The sequence below is a fragment of the Mustela putorius genome, unplaced genomic scaffold (genome assembly GCF_011764305.1).
Source record: "Mustela putorius furo isolate JIRA1106 unplaced genomic scaffold, ASM1176430v1.1 tig00003875_pilon_pilon_pilon, whole genome shotgun sequence".
NCBI lineage: Eukaryota > Metazoa > Chordata > Mammalia > Carnivora > Mustelidae > Mustela > Mustela putorius.
Window position 1 is genome coordinate 430970 of NW_025422026.1, and position 21200 is coordinate 452169.

The 21200-nt window shown below is 55.1% G+C and overlaps 2 protein-coding genes across 2 annotated transcripts in view; one reads left to right on the plus strand and one right to left on the minus strand.

Moving 5' to 3' along the window:
* Positions 1-239: 239 nt before the first annotated feature.
* On the plus strand, positions 240-17458 carry CHRNA3 (cholinergic receptor nicotinic alpha 3 subunit). The gene is made up of 6 exons (XM_045067251.1): positions 240-418; positions 1829-1968; positions 2078-2122; positions 3025-3134; positions 7261-8272; positions 14305-17458. Exons 1-6 carry the CDS (start codon positions 340-342, stop codon positions 14431-14433), a joined length of 1515 nt encoding a protein of 504 aa, XP_044923186.1. The 5' UTR covers positions 240-339; the 3' UTR covers positions 14434-17458.
* Positions 17459-17605: 147 nt separating this feature from the next.
* CHRNA5 (cholinergic receptor nicotinic alpha 5 subunit) overlaps positions 17606-21200 on the minus strand; it is a 45340-nt gene continuing 41745 nt past the window's right edge. Inside the window, exons 5-6 of the mRNA XM_045067252.1 lie at positions 20198-21029; positions 17606-18117 (exon numbers count right to left, since the gene is read on the minus strand). Coding sequence (XP_044923187.1) covers positions 17956-18117; positions 20198-21029 — 994 coding nt within the window. The 3' untranslated portion in view covers positions 17606-17955. The remainder of the gene's footprint in view (positions 18118-20197; positions 21030-21200) is intronic.

Below are 21200 nucleotides of genomic sequence, written 5' to 3' on the forward strand. Positions count from 1 at the left end.
CAGGATCCCGCGCTTCGGAGAGTGTGTGGGAGCCTCTCCCGCGGCCCAGCCGCTCCGAGGTCTCCAGCGCGGGGCCCGCTGGACCAGCCCCTCTTCCCCATCCCCGCGCGCTCCGGGGGCGCTCGACCCCCGCGGCCGGGAGGCCGCGCACGCCCGGCACGCCCCGCACGCCCCGCCCCTCCGAGCGCCGCCCCCGCCCAGCCTCCGGCGCCCCGCGGGCGGGAGGGGCCAGCGTCCGGCTCCGCGCCCTGCGCCCGGGCGTTCGGCTCTGCGCGGGCGGGCTGCGTCGGGAGCCGCCGCGGAGTCCGCCTGCGCCTCAGCCGCGCGCTCCCCGCGAGCATGGGCGCCCACCCGCGTCGAGCCGGGGTCGCGGGGCCCCCGCTGCTGCTGCTGCTGCCCCTGCTGGTGCTGCCGCCAGGTACCGGCGCGGGACCGGAGGGACGGGCGGGGGGCGCAGAGAAGGGGCGCCGGCCGCGTCGGGGAGCCCGGGTGCCCCTCCGGCCACCCCTCCACCCCGAGTCGTCTGGGCGCGAGCCGGGAGGGCCGGGGTTCGGGCGTCTGCGCCCTGGTCGTCGGTTCCATTGTCTGCCTCGCGCCTACCCCTTCCTTCTACGAATAGATAAGGAAACTGAGGCCGGTGCCACCTACGGGAGGGGGCCATCGCGGGAGGCTGGGGGCCGGCGCGTCCTCCGCTCCCGCGCGCTCGCCTCTCCGCGACCCGGGCCGCGCCTCGCGCCTGGTGCCGGGTCTCTGGGAGGAGGCCGCTGGCCAGAGCCGCACGGAGGAGCGCGCCGCGCTGGAGGGCCTGCGGGCGGCGGGGAGGGCAGGCAGATGCCCGGGGCCGGGGGTTCGTCAGGGCTACACCGGGAGTCGGTCAGGGGGGCGCCGTTTCTGTCCCCTTGATGCTGGGGACCCCAGCACTCCGGGTCCCTGCGCTCCTCAGCAGCCCCTGCCTGAGGTCTCTGATGTGTTTGGGAGGGGGCAGAGGGCAAGACCCCATTTCAGGATGCGGGCAAGTTGGGTTAGACTTCCCCAAGGATTCCCCTCCTGCCCTGGCCGCGCTGTCCTCAGACCTCTAAGTGAGAAGGACAGAGGCTGATTCAAGTCGCCTAGGGTGTGGCCTGGGAACAAAGGGGATCCCCCTACCCCTTTCAAGGAGGTAAATTTGACCACGCTGGGAAAAGATTGAGATTGGCCATGGGTCTCACTCCGAGATCATGGGAGCCACACAGACACCCAGCTTCTTGGAGGTTTGGTGGGGAAACCCCTAGGGAGTCCTGGGCGGCTGCAGCCTCTTACAGGCTGGGAGGCAGAAGGGGGAGGGGGTGGGGCGCGCCCTGAAAAGGCACTGGCCATCTGTCCATCCTGGGAGTGGCTGTAGAGGCGGACTGGACTTGCACTGCCCCCGCCCCATGTGAACACTAGAGTGAGGCCCCTGCCCTGTGTGAACACTGGAGGTAGGGTCGTTGGTGAGCCCTTCTCTGTGCTACCGTGAGCCCTTCACTTGCTGCAACCCTGGGGTGGATGCGGATAAAAAGATGTTTTCTGAGTAAAAGAAGTCAGGTTCAGAGAGATTGAACCCCTTGCCCAAGCTAACACAGCTTCCAAGCAGTCTGGCAGGATTTGCACCAGATCTATCCAAACTCCAGCCCAGGCTTGTGATCATGCTGTCTCCCTGGATGTGTGTGACCTCCTGTGTCTGGAGGGCCTCAGTTTCCCAGTCTGTAACTCGAGGCGCTACAGGGTTCCCGCAGCAGGCGATGAGGGTGCCGGGGTGGGGTGGGGGGGGGTCCCTGGTGCAGGGAAACATGGCACGTCCTTCCCTCAGTGGCCGTGGCCTCCGAGGCCGAGCACCGTCTGTTTGAGCGGCTGTTCGAGGATTACAACGAGATCATCCGGCCAGTGGCCAATGTGTCCGACCCAGTCATCATCCAGTTCGAGGTGTCCATGTCCCAGCTGGTGAAGGTGGTGAGTGCGGGAGCCGCGACTGGGGCGTGGGGTGTGGGGCTTGGCAGAGCCTCTCCCAGAACCAGCCAGGTGTTTGTGTTCAGGCGTCCACTCCTGTCTCTCCTTCTAGGACGAAGTCAACCAGATCATGGAGACCAACCTGTGGCTCAAACAAGTGAGTGGACCTCGGGCACTGCTGCCCCCTGGTGGTGTCTGCAGTCTCTGCTGCGCCACCCAGAAAAGCCCCCAAATAGGGGTCTCTTCCAGGGCTTGGGGTCACCTGCGCTGCTGCATGGGCCTCCCAGAAGTTCGCCCCTCAAGTCACACATGACAGGTTGTCACTTAGAGGGAGACAGCTCCACAGTCACACAGAGACAGACCTGGGCCCGGAGCCGGCCCCTGACTCCAGGCTAGTGTCCGAGCCCACCTCCTTCCCTTCTTGCCAAAAATCGGTCCTTCGGTAAAATCAGATGATGCTCTTTTCTCTGGTAAAACAGAAACAAGGGCTCTGGATTTTCCTCTTTAGGCTGAGGCGAAGGACACAGGCTTCCACAGGCCCCAGGAGGCCTTGTCCAGCTCTGGACAGATAACTCTGGGTTAATGTGGGTTAATGTGGCCATTTGCACGCCCACGCAGGCAGGAGGGTCTGGTGCCCACTGGACACCTGTTCACAGCCTCACCCGTCCTCCCGTCCCCCAGCCTGGGTTCCTGAATGCTCCTTGGGCCCCAGGGGTGTCCTGGCTCCTTCCCCAGAACCTTCAGACACCAACCCCACTTAACCTGGAGTTGGTGGAGGGTTGTGGGTCATCAGCTCCCTGTTCTTGGGCTGGGGTGGTGCAGACGGGTGTGGAGAAGCTCCTGGAGAGCCATTTCAGGATGTGAACAGCAGGCACTTGCGGCATGCAGCTGGCCTGCACTAGCGGCCACCCCCGGCGGTCGGTTTGGGGCCGGACGGAGGCGGCCTGCACACACAGCCGGCATGGGCGCCAGAACGAGCTCAGGGACGTGCCTCGGAGGTGCGGGGGAGGGAGGAGACCGTGCACGTTCTTCCGCTGCCCACCCCGCTTGCCCCCCCAGATCTGGAATGACTACAAGCTGAAGTGGAACCCCTCCGACTACGATGGCGCGGAGTTCATGCGCGTCCCCGCGCAGAAAATCTGGAAGCCAGACATCGTGCTCTACAACAAGTAAGCGCGGGGCGGCCATGTGCCTGAGCCTGGGCCCTGCCCGGGACCGTGTCCAGAGGGCTTCGCCGATGGGAGAACTCCACGGGGATTTACTGAGCACCTGCTGTATGCCTGGTGCTGGAGCTACCCACCCTGACCGCAGCCCCTTACTGCACCCCGGGGGTGGGTGCAGGAATCACCCATCACCTCCAGGTGTGCAGCTGCCCACCGGAGAGGCAGCCACGGAGGGGACGCAGCCACTGAGGCCCTTGCTAGGACAGCGTCCTTCCAAAGGTCAGGACCCAGGGGAGCCTCACCCTCCTTCCTGACTCCGGGCCCACGGGTTCTCCACCTGCCCCTCATGGCACCTCCAACACCCGCCTCTTTCCCCAAACCTGATGCTCCCGCAGCGAAGCTCTGTTACTGGGCAAATGTATGGGCTCCTGCGGTGTGTCCTAGTTCGTTCTCTGCGTGTGGAAAGCAGCATTTCTGCTTCTGTGCTTTTTCTCTGAAGTCACCACATTTCAGCCACGAAGCATTTCTCAGAAAAGCACTTGGTACAGAGTTCATCTAATCTTAACAATTCAAAGCATTCTGCATTTAGGTTTTTGTGCCAGATTAGGACAAACTAATATGCTTTAACTACTAGGACTGAAGAAGCTATATTTTGGCTGAGTCCCATTTTGTGATCTCTGGTGAAGCGAGTTGTCATTGTTGTTTGTTTGTTCTCTTTTCCCAAGGGAATATATCCATAAATTTTTCTTTCATGCAACTTCTATTTGTAAATTTAGTCTGCACGGAACTGGAACACAGGATAAACTCAGCCGGTTTGCAAAGTCTGAGCACCGAGAGAGGGTCCTGGGGCGCTGGCCAGGGTGCGGAGAATTTTTGCTGAGCTGGAATTAAGAAAGTGTGCAGAAATTTTAATCTCATGGTGCGAATGTCAGGGCTGCTTTCTTGCTGGCCATCTCGGGTGAACAGCTGGAGGACGGAGGTCGTGAGTCTAACAAGCCTGGTCACCGTGAGCTGCTTCCCATCAGCAGGTAGCGTCAGGAATTCTCCTGGGATCTGGAACTGAAAATAGGTTCTAGAGGAACCCATACAGCTCTTCTCTCTGGGTTACGGCTGGAGTTTCTCAGAACTGGTCCCTCTGTGGAGAGTTTCTCTTCATTTTGACACACGAGCAATGTCTTCTTCGACAAGTTCAGGCCAGAGTTCCCCTGGGGTTTCCTTGTTTTCTGAAGTTCCTTCTCTAACAGGACCCTCAGCACTCGTGGGCACGAGACACCCCACATTCTCACACGTTCCTAACACACTGTAGCCTTTTTGCGTAAAGCTTAACTGGAGGTAAAACCCTTGCCTGCGACCTTCCTCACATCACAGTCTTAAAAACGCTGAGAAGTGTCTCTGTGGAAATCACACGCCTGTCTAAGCGGGTGAAATCGGGTGATTTCGGGTAGACAGCAGGGGCCACTGCCATGCAGAACAGGACCACAACCTGAACCAGGACCGTCCAGGGCGACCGGGGAGCACAGGCCTTGCAGGAGGCTGTTCCCCCAGCTCAGGCGCCCGGACACTTCCTCCCTTTGTCTGTGAAGTCCTGTTGTTGGGGAGGCGCGTGGGATAAGTCTCGACTTTCCAAGTCCTGGACGTGAGATGTGTTCCGCTGCTTGATTTTTCACTCCAGGAACTCCGTTTGCACGTGCATCGGAAGTCCACCCATGCTCTGGATGCTTCTCTGGGGTTCCCATTTCTGTCAGACGTCGACCTCAGTCCTGTCCGGGTTCACTCCCGCGACCGCACTTTCGACGCCGTCTTGTTGCTTCTAGGCTTTGCTCCAAAGGCGGTTTTTCTTCTCGTGATTCTTTCTTCAGCTGCCAACTCTGGACACACCTGCTGCTGTCCAGCCGGGTTATTTAACTTCTTCCTGTTACACCGCTCCTTCCGCTTCCGGAGCTCCCTTCCCGCTTCTTGCTGGGCGCACCAGACCGTCCATTTCCCCGGCCCCGGGGCCGTCCTTCCAGATGTGCCTTCCCTGCTTGTGATCTGGTCATTCACATTACTCAGTCTCGCACTCCCCTCCCTGTGGCCGTTGTGGAGATAGTGGCTTTGCTGAACTTTGAGGACAGGGTGGGCGGGCGTCTCCTTTCGCCAGCTCGAGAGCGTCTGTGTCGGCAGGCCCCTGGGTCGGAGCGTGGCCCCCGCTGGACACCTGCTTCTCCAACCTATAAACTGTCTTCTCTTCTCCACCTGTTTCTGACCCCATTTAGCTTAGGTCCTACCCTAAGCAGCATTTTTCTGTGTGGGTCTTTGTCCGCTCAGGAGGGAGTTTGGGGAATATCTGAGACTCGAGCCCACACCAGCTCCAATGGCCGTCCCTGCAGACCATCCACGGACCCTGCCCTTCCTTGCTTCTTCCCACAATCGAAGCCACAGGCCCCGTTTCACTGCTCCCCTTGCAAAGGATTCAACAGAGAGCAGGGGCCTCTTTCTGGAGGGGCAGGTGCTTCTTGTAGGTTTCTATGTCTGGGGCCCCGGGACATGAGAACTCCTCTCCCCCGGCCATCACTGCCCCCCAGCTCACCTTAGGGCACGTGGGTGGTTTAGCGACCCCTGACTCGTGCGCCAGGCTCCGGTGGGTCAAGGCCCTGCCGCTAACACTCCACGGGAGCTGCGGTCTGACCGCCAGCGTCCTCTTCACAAAGGCGCTGGACTACAGCAGTGACTAGGGAGGGCTGGCCAGTGACTGTCCTAGACCTGGGGGTGGGGGCGGTGGTCCCAGCTGCGGTCCCTCTGCCCTCATCACCCAAAAGCAGCCCCAACCACGGACAGTAGACCGCGTGGCTGTCTCCCAGTGGACACGTTCACAGAGAAGGGAGTGGGCCTACATGCTGTGATCCGGAGGCCCCTTTCTGTCCCCATGTTTTGTGGCCCTGGGGCGTGGCAAGGAGGTTCTTCGGGGTCTTTTCAGCCCCCCTGAGCAGGCCCCATGGCTTCTTTGGGAGAATCAGAGTCAGGGCCACGTGGACACTGCCCACCCTTCCTGCCTCCCGCCTGTGTGGAGCTGGAGCAAGGGGGGAGCCTGTGAGAACAGGGTGCGCGGCGGGTGACCTGGGGCTGAGCATGAATAGAGCCAGCAGGGCACCTGTGGGGCAGACCGGCTGACCCGAGGACAGGGAGGCAGTGGCCTGTGTCTTCCAGAAGCGATGCCGTCACATGCCTTCATGGAGGCAAGGAAGGTGGGACAGAGACCGACAAGACACATCCCTTCTGTGTCCACATGTTCTCACTAAATAACGGAACACAGCTGTCCCCAGACGTCCAAGTGTGTCCTGTTTGCGGCCCTCAGGGCGGACGGGTGTGGCAGCTTCTCCTTCTAGAGGGTATGGATTCCTCCAGCGCAGAACTCAGAACCTGAGTAGACCAGTAGGGCCCCTGGGCGAGGCCGCAGCTCTGACTCTCAGATGCAGGACTCAAGCCCCTGGGGCTCTGTGCGGACAGGTGGGGAGTGCAGAGGTGAAAGGAGAGAACTGGGGAGGCCGGAGAGCAGGAAGGTAAAGGAATCTGTGCACAGGGTCTGAAAGACAAGGCATCAGAACCCGTGACTGTTCGAGCGGAGCGGGGCTGGACGTGTCAGGAGAGCAGGGTCGCAGGCTGCGTCTGCTGTGAGCCCAGCTGTCAGGGCTCCGGGTGGGAGGAGGGGGCCCCCTGACGTCTCACGACCCCACTGCCTGGCCCTACACACCCACATGCACTTAGCAGGTGCGCACCAGAGAATGAGTGCGGGGCTGACGGGTCTAAACCAGAATGAGGAGCAGACATGCCCACAGGTGTCCCACCTCAGGGACAACCTTCACCCCATTTCTTTAGAGGGGAAACAATCTCTTTCGGGCCTTTGGAAGCATCTTAGTAAATATCAAGGCAGACTCACAGTTGTGGAGTGAACTAGGGACATGTCCTGGAGTTGGGGGGACACAGGCTTGGGCCGCGGTGTCCCCGTCGGTCAGTGGCCTGGGCGACCTTCTCTGGCGTGCACTCCTGCCGCGTGGTCTCGTAAGCAGTTCCCAGCACCCGCTGCCTGTGGTGTGAGAAGCAGGCCCAGGTGAGTGCGTGGTCGTGACCCCGGACCGCCCTCCTGTCTCCACAGTGCTGTCGGGGACTTCCAGGTGGACGACAAGACCAAAGCTCTCGTCAAGTACACAGGGGAGGTGACTTGGATCCCGCCGGCCATCTTCAAGAGCTCGTGCAGGATCGACGTGACCTACTTCCCGTTTGACTACCAGAACTGCACCATGAAGTTCGGTTCCTGGTCCTACGACAAGGCCAAGATCGACCTGGTCCTCATCGGCTCCTCCATGAACCTCAAGGACTACTGGGAGAGCGGCGAGTGGGCCATCGTGCAAGCCCCCGGCTACAAGCACGACATCAAGTACAACTGCTGTGAGGAGATCTACCCCGACGTCACGTACTCGCTCTACATCCGCCGCCTGCCGCTCTTCTACACCATCAACCTCATCGTGCCCTGCCTGCTCATCTCCTGCCTCACTGTGCTGGTCTTCTACCTGCCATCCGACTGTGGCGAGAAGGTCACGCTCTGCATCTCCGTGCTGCTCTCCCTGACCGTGTTCCTCCTGGTCATCACCGAGACCATACCATCCACCTCGCTGGTCATCCCGCTCATCGGCGAGTACCTGCTGTTCACGATGATCTTCGTCACGCTGTCCATCGTCATCACTGTCTTCGTGCTCAACGTGCACTACCGAACACCCACCACGCACACCATGCCCGCCTGGGTGAAGACCATCTTCCTGCACCTGCTCCCCAAGGTCATGTTCATGACCAGGCCGGCGGGCGGCGAGGGCCCTGGCCAGAATCCAAGGCCAGTCTGCAACGCTGAGCTCTCCAATCTCAACTGCTTCAGCCGCGTGGAGCCCAGAGGTGGCAAGGAAGGCTGTCCCTGCCAGGACGGGACGTGCAGCCAGTGCCACCACCGCAGGATAAAAATCTCGAATTTCAGCGCCAACCTTCCGAGAAGCTCCAGTTCAGAGTCCCTGCACGCCGTGCTGGCCCTTTCGACGCTGTCACCGGAAGTCAGAGAAGCCGTCCAGAGCGTCAGGTACATTGCGGAAAACATGAAAGCACAAAATGACGCCAAAGAGGTAAGAAGCCGTTACTCCCTGGGGCGGATGGGCAGGGTGGGCCTGAGTTTGGCCCGGGGTCAGCGGCTGAGCTCAGACCAGCTTCTCCATGGACCAGGCGGCTGTCCTGGATGGGTGGCGTCACTGCTCCCAGCAGGAGAGCGGCCCCAGAGGTGGGCGGTTGGTGCAGAGAAGAGCTGGAAGCTGGCTTGCGAGCACGTGGCCCCCACGTGGCCCCAGCGCTGAGCTCATATTCACTTCCCTTGCCGACCACGTGCTTGCCCCATTTAGATGTCAGGTGCACACGAGTCTGCATTGCGTGGACACCCGTGTAACCCTGAGCTGAGTAAGGATGTGGGGTGTTCCTGGCGCCCCCTCCCAGGGACCCCCGGCCTCCTGATGTCCGTCAGCTTTACCTTCCCTTGGCCTTCATCTAGATGGATTCCCGTGGCACGCACCCTTCCACAGCTGACCTCTTTCATTCAACAAAATGTCTTGGAGGTTTGCTTCCCATGTCACCTGTGCTGCCAACGCAGCTTGTCCAGTTCGGGGCTGTTGGGAAGGAAGGCACCACGCGTACTCTCATGCACGTCTTCTCGTGGACATGCGCACCCGCGGCTCTCACTGAGCTCCGCAGGGAGGTATTTTTAACTTCCTTGGTGGGCACCGCGAGGTCCCCCAGGCATTCGGCCAGGGTCATCCCCCCGCCAGGCGGTGTCTGTGCGTTTCTGTGGCTGCACGCCCCTCCCCCAATGCATGTGAACTAGAGCCTTGTTGCCGTTTTCATGAGCTTTTCCCTGCTGAGAAGCGAGTGGGAATCTTTCCCGTTTGTCTTCTCCTGTGAGGGATCCAGGCGACCTCTCCTGCTGGTTGTTTCTCATTGGCTGAGCTCCTGTCTCTCCCACAGATGTCACACTAGAAGTGATGTGAGCATTAGGGGATGTTTTACACTTAGCGATAGCGCTCGCCACAGCCACAGCCACCGCGGGGCCTCCTGCTCACCCGTCGTTGAGCCACAAAGTCAAGCTCCCCTTTAACTTCAGCTGAAGCAGCTGCTGGAGCAGAAGTACCTGATCTGTGACAGCCTGTGGCCCCAACACTGACAACCCAGGCAGGCGCGCTCTACCCTTCCCGCATCCGCCTGACACAGCTTCCGTTAACAGAGACCTCATAAGGACTGAAATCTGAGTACTCGTACTGAAGCCTCTGTCGAGCTATCAAACTAACTCTCGGGGCACCCAGGGGGCTCCGTCTGTGAAGCGTCTGCCTTCAGCTCAAGGCAGGATCTCAGGGTCCTGGGATCGAGTCCCGCATCGGCCTCTCTGCTCTGCGGGAAGTCGGCTTCCCCCCCTCTCTCTGCTGTTCCTCTACTTGTGCTCTATCTCTAAAACAGATAAAATCTTCAAAAAAAAGAGAAACGAATTAACTCGATTCCAAAGTTACTAGGCACCATACAAAGTGTTAGAGTGTCACAAGCATCTTTTCTAAAAAAGGACTCTGTTAAAAATTGTTACTAAAAGGGAAATTGCCACTGAAATGCCCAGAAGATAAATTAGCGGCCAGTGGGAGGCCCATGCAAGGGGCAATCATGGCTCAGCTCTGCTCATCCGTTGCCACAGGGGCTATAGACCGGCTGTTGGCTCTCCTGTTTCTCCAGAAATGGCAGTAATCTGGCCCACAGGCCACTGCACAGCAGCCTATGAGCGGGCAGTGGGAGCCGGGATGCCCGCCCTGTGCTGAGGACACAAGAGCTGCCTGGAGGGGCCCTCCCTCCCCTGGGTTGTGATCCACAGTTTTCCAGAGAGGCTCCCACTCCCCGGGTCCGTGGATTGGCCTCACCAGTTCTGGGTGCACTCGGCCCCCTCAGAAGCTCACCACAGGGCTGGGCTTCCAGTCTCAGCGGTGCTGGCCCCCACGGCACAGGAAGGCCTGGTGACCCTGGCAAGGAGGCTCCCTTCTCCAAGCCACTCACGGGGGTCACCGTGTGCTCCCGCTTGTAAGAGGGGCGGTTGTAGTCATCCTCGAGCTTGGGGTCCCTCGGAGGTGCTCTTTGCTGACGGCACAGTTCGCAGCTGGTGGTTGCCTGCTCTCGATCTGGGAGGCGCACCCAGGCCAGGATCCTCTGAGCTGCCAGTCCGCAGACAGCTTGTCTTCTGCCGGCTGGAGACAGACGCACCGTGTGCGTGATGTCATGGCGCAGTGTGGACGGACGCCCCCGCCTTCCAGCGTCTCCCTTCTGATCCGTGCCTTATTCATTCCCGTGTTGTGAGTACTGTCGTGTCAAGGCTCAGTTTCTGCCATCTTATTGTATGTTTTCCATTTATTTTCTTTTTTCCCCGGAGTTCATGCTGTGCGCTGTGAAGTCTGAATCGTGGCTGCTTGGAAAGCTGCGTCTTCTGTTTTCCTTCGTTTCGGGGAAGCTGTGTGTCTGAGAGTCAGATCCGCAGCATCGCCTGGCGTCCGTGTCTCACCCCCAACTGCTCCCTGCTCCCCTCGGCCCTTCTGCTGCCCAGCCGCCCTGGATGTTACCGGGGCTGCTGCTGGGTGGGGGAGGCGGAGGGGTGGATGCAGTCGGCTTCCCGCACCAGGCTCTCACCCCAGGTGCATCCTGGGGCGTCCTCCGGCCCTCTCTCCCTGCACCACGTGCCTTCTCCAGGGCTGACAGTGGAAACTTCAGAGGCCTGGGGGCTTCAAAATGTTAAAACTCTCATTTTCAAGGGAGTTTAGCTGGATCGAAAATTCTCGAGTTGAAGTTCTTTTCCTTAAACACTTAGAAGGTACTACTGGTTCAGTGTCACTGGTGAGCAGTTCTCAGTGAGCCTGACCCCGTTAGTCTGACTGGCGGATTGCGTGCAGAAGCCTCTGGAATCTGTACACCAGGACCGGGGTGTGTGTGCGGGTCTCTCCTAGACCGACATTCTCACCAACTGCTTGCCCCGAACGTCCACCTTCCGTTCTCAGGGGCTCCCAGTTCTCTGTGTCGATTTCTCCCTGTGCCTCTTTCCCTGTGCTTCCAGCCCCCACCTCTCCCCTCCTGCCCTCCGCCCCTCACCCCGCCTCACCAGTTCCTTCCTGCCTGCCCCCCCACCCCTCCTCGCAGGTCCCCTCCTGCTCACTGTCCCATCTCTTGGGTCTTTTCCTTGACTTGTCTGTCTCACTTGTTTCTTCTGGGGCCCTGCTCCCTCTCCTTCACATTTCCAATACTCTGTCATCTCTGCGGATCTCCTGTTTAGTTTGAATCCTTAACCTGTCATGTGAATTTCCTTTCGAATGGCTAAGTCTGCATATTGAGGTCTGAAAACTCACTTTTTATGGGTCAGCCATCCTTGCAGCTTGTTTGGGCAAGTGCCCACGTGGCCACAGGCCGGATGGAGGGACCACCCTTCAAAGGTGCCTCTTTCCCTCTGCATGACCTTGTCACTTAAGGGACATCTCAACCTCTGGCTTTTCACCTCCACCAGGCTCTCGTCCGCTCCCAAGGAGCCTGCATCTCTGGGCAGGGAGTGGACAGTCTGAAAAGAGGCAGAGCGTTCAGGGAGAAAAGAGCACGGCGCAAAGCTGTCCCCGGCCCACTGTCCTCCGCCTGCCCACCCCAGCAAACCTGGGCCAGCCCCTAACCTACAGGCTCCTCTGGCTTCGGGGACATTCCAGGGCCGGACTGGCGGAACGAGCCAAGAGCTTGTGCCTGTTCCCCGTTCTGTCTGACGCCTCTTTGTTGTCAGTAGTTCCAAAGTTTCCACGAACCACCCCGCGTCATCGTGCCTTCCAGACTTTAACAGACCTAACGCCAGTTTTCACCCCCTTTGTGTGGCCCATGTGTGTTTCTGGGTGAGACCCACGTCCCCTCTTCCTGCACCAGGCTAAGCCTACCAAGACATTAGAGGAACACGTGTAGTTGGAGAAGGGTCGGGTGTCTGTTCGGCCTGAATCCCAGCAGGTGTTGTCCACAAAGGACTGTGTGCCCTGAAAGGACCACGTGCCCCACCTCATCTCACCCCGTAAGTCATCGCACTCGCCCCCGAGGGGAGCCCTGTCCTTTTTGATTATTTAAATGCAGTGGATTAACAGAGTGTGTTATTAGTTTCAGAGTTCAGTCTCTTTAACACCCAGCACTCGTAGAAAAGAGAGGGGCCCTACAACCAGCAATCACACTACTGGGCATTTACCCCAAAACCACAGATGGAGTGATCCGAAGGGGCACCTGCACCCCAGTGTTTACAGCAGCGACATCCACAGTAGTCAAAGTATGTAAGAGCCCAGATGTCCATGACAGATGAATGCATGAACACAACGGAACTTTCCTCAGCCATCAGAAAGGATGAACACTCACGTGTGCATGGACAGGGATGGAACGGGAAGGGATTATGCCAAGCGAAACAAGTCAGTCAGAAGAGTTACAGAATCTCACTGATATGTGGAATTTAAGGAACAAAACAGATCATACTGGAATAGAGGAAAAAATGAAACAAGATCAAACCAGAGGAGGAGACAAACTGTAAGAGGTTCTTGAACAGGAAACAAACTGAGGGGCGGGGGAGGGGCGGGGGGTGGCGGGAGTCAAGAGGGTGAGTACTGCTCTTACCTGCATGTCACAGACGGAGAAACCAAGGTAAACCGAGGTCACGTAATTGACCCAAATTCTCAGACTCTGGGATTGAAACCAAAGTGTCTCCAAGTCTGTGTTTCCGGCCTCTGCCTTGTGACAGCCTTTGGGGGCGTTCGGCTGGCCGAGGGACCAGAGGAATCCGGGGGTCTGTTCTGTATTTGAGGCGCTTACAAACCACAGCCTGGGTCCCGGGAATGCAAACAGGGCATAACGTCTAATTGTAGCTGAGCCTAATGTCTTCAAGAGCACCCTCCGTGCAGCTCACGATGGGAGCAACAGTTCTCGTGCCCCAGCCCATTTCCGTGCACTTAATTCGGTTACTGAATCACATGCTGCTTCTTGATTACGCGATTATTTCTTCAAAATCCACTGATTCATGGGTTCTCTCTTCCTCAATTCAATTACGGCTTCCTTGCTTGCGGAGCCATCTAGGACTGTAATTAACATGCGGTTCTCCTTCCTGTTTCAAGCCCGAACCGAAGCTGTGTTATATGCAATTAGTCTTGCTCTTTCTTCCGCCTCTTACTTTATTGTCAGCAATTACGTCTGTCCAGCCTGTCCCTGTCCGTGGTGCTCAGGCCTTACGGTGGAAGAGGATCTTTGGTTAGCTGGGCCCGGGGAGGGGCCGCGGGGAAGACGCCAGCCTGGCCCTGGTGTGCTGGTTTCATGGGCGGAACAGATGCTGAAAGGAAATTAGTATCTAAAACGGGTTAAGAACAGTACTTGGAAGCAATGGTAAGTGATGGTTGGATTGTGTTAGCTTTTCTAACAAAGTCCAGGAGCCCTCCCACAGGCACAGGTCAAAGAACTGGTTTTACCAACCTTATAAATTAGAAGTCAGTTTAGGAAAAAATAGATTATGGGGCATCTAGTGGCTCTGTCAGTGAAGCGTCTGCCTTTGGCTCAGGTCATGATCCCGGGGTCCTGGGATGGAGCCCCACATTGGGCTCCCTGCTCAGCGCGGAGCCTGCTTCTCCCTCTTCCTCTGCCCCTCCCCTTGCTTATGCTCAGTCTCTCTCTTAAATAAATAAATAAAATCTAAAAAAGAAGAAATAGATTATGTGTACATTAAGAAATTTCTGTGGGTTTTTTTGTTTTGTTTGTTTAAGTGAGCTCTACACCAAACATGGGGCTTGAACTCACAACCCTGAGATCAAGAGTCTCACGCTCTACCGACTGAGCCGGCCGGGTGCCCCAAGAAGTTCCTGATTTAAAACAGACTCCACATGAGTGTTTCGTGCCCCTTTCTCGCAGGGCGTGGAGAGAGACTTGGGACTGGTGGATGTCTGCAGACGGTGTTAGGAGCACGAGCTTTCTTGTGTTGGGAGGTCAGATGGCTTCAGCCGCTGCAACGTGTTGACTCGATGTTCCCGCTGGATGTGGGTTCCCTCCACGGCCCTTCGGGCTTATTTTTTCTGCTTTCCTGATGTGTGTTTCTCTTTTTCAGATTCAGGATGACTGGAAGTATGTGGCCATGGTCATTGATCGCATCTTCCTGTGGGTTTTCATCTTGGTGTGCATCCTGGGGACGGCGGGGCTGTTCCTGCAGCCTCTGCTGGCGAGGGACGAGGCATGAGGCCAGCTGACCAGCCTGGGCATGGGGCGCGTTTGTTCCTTCTGGTGGGAAACGTCGCTCCCCTAGGATGCGGCCTGTGCCCATCATTGGGAGGCACCCACTTCAGTGCAGGACCTCCAGCCGTCACCCCCACCTCCAGACCCTCCTCATCCCAGAAACCACGAGCCCCCCGCCCCCTTCCCCAGCACCCCCATGCCACTGTTTGTAGGATTTTGACTGAGGACCCCATATAGGTGAATTATGCAATACTCGTCTTTTTGTGACTGCCTCCTTTCCCGGAGCGTAATGCCCTCCAGGCCCGTCCGCATGGTGGTGGGTGTCTGAATGTCCTTCCTGGTCGCCGCTGAGCAACACTCTGGTGCATGAGCGGATGTTCTGCGTATCCGTTCATCCGTAGGTGGACGCCAGGGGCTCCCGCATTTTGGCCATTACAGACAACGCTGCTGTGAATGTGGGTACCCAGGGATCTGTTGGGAGACCCTGCTTCCAGTTCTTTGCGGTAGAGGCCCCGAGGTGGAACTATTTTTTTAATTTTTTGAGGAAGCACTGGATGGCTCTCCACAGTGGCCGCACTATCTCCCACACCCCTGGGGCTCTGGCTGGCCTCATTGCCATCAGGGCTCGCTCCCTGTGCTTTCAACAGCCCCCGTCCTCCTGCATGGGAGCCGGGGTCTCGCTGCCATTTTGATTCACATTTACGTAATGATGAGGCTGAGCATCTCCTCCCGAGCCACTCAGCCCTCTGTGCGGCACCTTCGGGAACGTGTCTGCTCAGGTCCTCTTCCACTTGGGGCAGGGTTGTTTGGGTGTTTCAGTACTTAAGTTCGAGTTCTCTGTGTATCGTGGTTATTAAGCTCCTATATGGCATGTGATGTGCGATATTTTCTCCCCGTCCGCGGGTTGACTTTTCACTCTGTCGATAACATCTTGTAATGCACAGATTTAAATTTTCATGAATTCCACTTTGTCAGTTTTTTGTCACCTATGCTCTTTTGTGTGATATCCCAGAAGTCACATCAAATCCCGCCTTGTAAAGAATTCGTCCTATTGCCTCCAAGAAGTCTTACATTTAGGCTCTTTCTCATGGTTTCTGTCCTCGAGCTACCAGCGTTGGATCTCGCATTTCAAGGCTTACTAATCCCATTGTCTTCATTTTGTCAGAAGGGATTCATGCAAGAAAAACGTCAAGAGTATTTATTATAGATAAGTGAACATTTAAACTGGCTTTCTGGTAAAGAAACGTCAAAATAGCGGTGCCTGGGTGGCTCAGTGAGTTGGGGCCTCTGCCTTCAGCTCAGGTTATGATCCCAGGGTCCCTGCATCGGGCTCTCTGCTCAGCAGGGAGCCTGCTTCCTCCTCTCTCTCTCTCTCTCTCTCTCTGCCTGATTGTGATCTCTGTGAAATAAATAAATAAAATCTTCAAAAAAAATTTTTTAAAAAAGAAAGAAACATCAAAATACAGCTTTTCTGCAGTGTTAGGTGGTATGCTGTATCACAGACCGTGTGCAAATGGCCGAACTAGGAAGACTGTCTCCTGCTGGTGGTGGTGGAGGTGTAAGCGAGACCCCGGCATGTCTGTTTAGGTCGGTTCGCAGCAGATTTCCTGAGGCTTCCTTCCCCAGCCCACGGCCTGCTCCAAGTGTCGTGCTCTCTCAGCAGCAGCCCTACCCCCGCTGGCTTTGACCCTGCACCCTGCTCCCCCGCCACCTGGTTCCCAAGATTCTGAGGGTCGTAATTCCACCATGGAGCCTGCGCATGTCCCAGAGCAGCCTGAGTGGCCACTGGGAGAGGTGGCGGCTGTTCCCACGGTCACAGTGGATGGACCTCAGCAATAGCACTTCCCAGCCTTGGCACCGGTGACGTTCTGCGTCACTGCACTGGGAGGACCCCCCCCGGGGTCTGCCCAGTAGATGCCAGTGACACACCCCCAGTCCCTTGCCGGTTAGGACAACCAAAACTGTCTCAAAAAATGAAGTGTCCCCTCGAGCACAAAACTACCCAATTGAGAACCACTGCTTGAGACAGATTACTTAGAAGCGAGTCTCCTGGACCATAGGCCGGAGTCTGGGTGGCCGCTGGTAGGAGACGAGGGTTCACGGAGACCGTTTTGATCTTGCACTAGTTGTCTGGATGTTTAGGCTATGCAAAACAAAACCGACAGAACTGCAGCCCGCGCTGACTTGTGTTTCAGTAAGTCAAATGAAGATCTCTCTAAACTTTACTCATACAAGTTACAAGCAGCAGGAATGCAGACCAGAGAGGAATTAGGGAGTGAACGTGTTAAGCTAGCTAACGGGCAGTTTAAACTTGGCAAACCCAATGTTCACTTGCTGAGGGATACGGAATGTGTGTCCACAGTGAGACAGGGAAGAGCCCATCTGCTCCCGCCTCCAGGGAGCACCGACGCCTTCAGACGGTTACTCACCGTAAACAAGGCATTTGTTCTCTGAGACCCTGGAGTCGTGCATCAAACCCAGGTTTCTGTCCTACTCTCCCCGGTCGGTGAACCGCGACACGAGAGAGGGAATCTCACTCGTTTACTGGCGACAGCTCATCCGACACGAGAGAGCAGTGAAAGGCTAAGCCCGCACGGCATCTCCCAGCCCTCTCACCTGCAGGGCTCTAGCACTGTTACTGCTGGGACGAGAGAGAAACCGAAACATTCTGGACATGTAACAATGAGCTTCTGCCTGGTTAGAATCCACCTTTCCCTGCGGAAGATGGTTTCTACTACGATTTGGTATTATCCACAGCAGTTTGGTGTTTTTAAGTTTTAAAACTGAGATTCACTTCATTGTAGAGGACTGTTCTAAGGTGAAGGGTCCAGAAATGCTACAATTTATGCAGAAGGTAGTTATTGTGGGAAATGTGGACAAGGGGGTCGAAATTATTAAGGAGACACTCGTGCATGTCCGTGGGAGTTGTCTATTTTATGATTTTACAACGGACGGTAAGCTACGAAAATAGTTAATACTGTAATTGTTCAGTTAAAGCATCTAAGAAATAAAAGTAAGCCTTCAAGGAATTCCCGCTTTTCATTTTTTGAAACGTCGGTTCTAGAAAATCAGCATCACACTTAATCGTCACAGCACCAAGTACCTGGCTCATTTACCACCGCCGCAGGCCACCGTGCCAAAGATGAGATGCGGGTAGAGGACAGGGAGATTTAAAATGTGCGCTTTTTACCAAATGCAGAAGTAGTTCTGAAATCCATCTTCAGACACAGTCAAGCAGCGTGCACCCCTGTGACTGCAGCTGGTTTTACTTGCCAGGACCCAAAGGCCGGGTTTGTGCTAGTGCGGTTCAGATACGGGGTCGCTATTTCTAGACCAGATGTTGAGCCGGTGCCTCACTCATGCAGGTGAAGTGTTCCAGTGGGCAATCTGGTAGGGTAAACCAGTGCTAGCTGCTGTTGGTCTGATCAAACTGGCATCAAATTTCAAGCACAATTTACATTTTCTATGGTGATAGGTACAGAGCTATGTGTGCCTTTCATAACTAAGTTCCTACCAGGGGGAGGCATCACTTGCTTGCCTGTCCGATGTGAACCGGGACTGTTATGTTTGCCCACTTGTGAATAACAGGAACAAAAAGCCCAAGAGATCCAACAACTGAAACCAGAAGAAAAGTCCACAGAAACATCCGGTCCAGCACCTGGGCTATGAATTTCCAGTCTTCAACAACCTGTTGCAGAAGAAGAAAAAACACACATATGTTTAACACGTGACTGAAAGTTGCAAAATCAAGATATTACACACTGAGTTAGAGGCCAGACCAGCTTCTGCCGCCCACCCCCACTGTGTGACAGTGAAGGACCCTGTGCTCAGAGCTCGGGACGCGTACAGTCTCCACGAGCTTGCAGGACCACTGCACACACTATTAAATCACAAGTTGATCTGTAATATATTCAAGTGGCATATTTTGACAGATGTTTAGTAAAGTCAGGATATACTACTTGCATATTTATTATAAGATAAACTAAAAAAACCTCTCTGATTCTTTTTCTATAGTTATTTCTGTTACTTACTCTTGCCCAGCAGTGCTTACTTATTTTAATTTGTGAAGAGAGCCCAGCCTGAGGTTGGGCTGAGGTTAATGAATTTCAAGCCAAGTTAAAAGTTGCTTCAGAATAATATCTATTGGGCAGTCCCGAATCTTCTTCCCTGCCCCACAAGCTGCATTATTTGGTTTTGGATTCCCTGCGGGCCATTTTAATCCAAGCTCGTGAATTCAGCTCTGCTGGCCTGGACCTCAGTTCATCCCATTTTGCAGCCTAAGCGGAGAGGGAGCTCAGCAGCTCTCAGTGACCTCAGAGGAAGGGCAAGGGGAGACCAGCCCCTGAGCACCAGAAGTTGCCCCTGCCTTCGTGAGGCACGAGGTCCCCTACAGGAGCTCTGCCCCCAGGTGTGGGACAATGTGGACTTCAGGGGGCTATAAACACTCTACTGATTGTCTGAGTCCCCCTGAAAATAAAATCCATTTACTGACTCCAGGGGATGAGTGCTGGTCCTTTCACACAGCCCTTTGCAGATTAAATTCCGTCTCTATTCCAATCATGACTTAACATTTATATGTTTTAAGACTCCATCGATTGCTTCAGACCTCATAAAATCATCATACTAATCATGAAATAGAAACCTTAAAAATCCACAAGCATTACACGTTTTTCCGATATCTATGTCCTATACTCCTTCCGGGGGGGAGGGCTGTGATTTTACCAGATTCGCTTTGATGCTTCTTCCCACACCTGCTAGACATTTTTCCATTTAAAGAAGCTTTAGAAATGAGAATTCATATAATTTTAATGGGGCTGTCCCAAGTAAATTCAATTATAAAAATGCTATATTCCTAGCTTTAAAAATATTATACACGAGTAAGAATGGTGGGATGCCTGAGTGGCTCAGTGGGTTAATCCTCTGCCTTTGGCTCAGGTCATGACCCCAGGGTCGTGGGACTGAGTCCCACATCGGGCTCCTTGCTCAGCAGGGAACCTGCTTCTCCCTCTGCCTCTGCCTGCCTCTCTCCCTGCTTGGGCACTCTCTCTGACAAACAAATAAACAAAATCTTTAAAAAAAGAGTAAGAATGGTGACATTGAAATTTGATGTTTTGAAAGTTCAATCTCATATCACATTAGTAGAATGTATTCATGTTCAATTCTTACTTTAAATATTAACCTTAAGTAAGAAGCCAGTGAGAGTTATTTTCCCTAATAAAGTTTGACATGAATTTTTATTTTTAAAAAAATTAAGCATGTTATTAAGCACTATTACTAAACTTCACATGAACACTTTGGCATATGTGACACCCAAGAATACCTTACTGCTTTTAATTTCATTGATATTCTCTTGTAAATGAACAACAAAAGGATATATTCTAGAAGAAACATCTTGGCTATATTTATAAAGCCTCCATTAGGCTCATTGGTTAAAAAATGAAACAAATTCTGATCAATGATCGTGCCGAGCTGTGCCGACAGATCAGCACAGAATTCAGACACAAAGTTATGGAAGACAGAATTAAAATAATCATGGCAGAATTGTTACTCTTGATAATTATGGAGTGGCCAGGGGGACGGAGAAGCAAGGGGGCAGAGGTGGCCTGATGCTGATATTTTGATGAAGCCAGTTCCAGTAAAGACCTTCTAAGGACAGTGCCCCAACATTTGTGGCCCTCGACATCGGGGTCCCCTCGAGGTCCTGCCATTTACTGCCCCGCACTCAGAACAGAAGCAGCCATGTATCGCAAACACCACACGGCACAGACCTCACGGACGTCGTTCTCCTTCGTGACGTGTCTGGTGATGTAGCGGATGGAATCCAGCGCGGCCTCCAGTGGGTTTTGAGAAGACTCTGGTCTCCCAGCGCCCTCGGTCCCCTCTTTCGGAGCAAAGTACCGGTCCACATGGCTTCTCATGCAGAGCAGTTTGGGAAGCTTATGCAGAAAGACCCTGCGGACCCAGGGCGCCATGGCGTCGTGTGTTGAGGAGGAACGGTGGTGGATGTTGATGGCGAAGACGGTGACCATGATGGACAGCGTCACAAAAATCATGGTGAACACCAGGTACTCTCCGATCAGAGGGATCACTTTGGAAGACGAGGGGATGATCTCTTCGATAACCAGCAGGAAGACCGTCAAAGAGACCAGTACAGACGTGCAGAGACAGATCTTCTCCCCTTCGTGGGAAGGGAGATAGAAGACGAGCACGGTTAGGAAGGAGAGACCGATACAGGGGATGATAAGGAACAAGGTGTAGAAGAGAGGCAGGCGCTTGATTACGAAGGAGTACGTGATGTGTGGGTACCAGCAGGAGCTGATCGTCCTGTTCCCTTTGCTCCCCGTGGCGCTGACAATCTCCCATTCTCCGTTGTCGAAGAAGTCTCTCTTGTCTACATCTTGGTCCTCCAAAATGATATCAACCTGTGATCCGTCATAAGTCCAAGAACCAAACTTCATGGAACAGTTTTGGAGATCAAATGGGAAAAACGTGACATCGATGGTACAGGAACTCTTGTAGTTTGCGGGTGGTGTCCAGGTCACCGTGCCGTCATGCCTGACGACAGCTTTTGTGCTGGCCCCCTCGAAACGCCCGTCTGCGCTGAAACACACACACGTACAGGACAGTGAGAGATGAGACAGCCCAAACCCGCACTTCACGAGCCTTCTGTGAAAGAAAGCCTGTGCCAAAACACGAGACACTTTGTAGATGAGTGGGCCAGAGACACGGGGACTCTGTTCTAAGTCCATCTTCCTCAAACACGGGACCCTC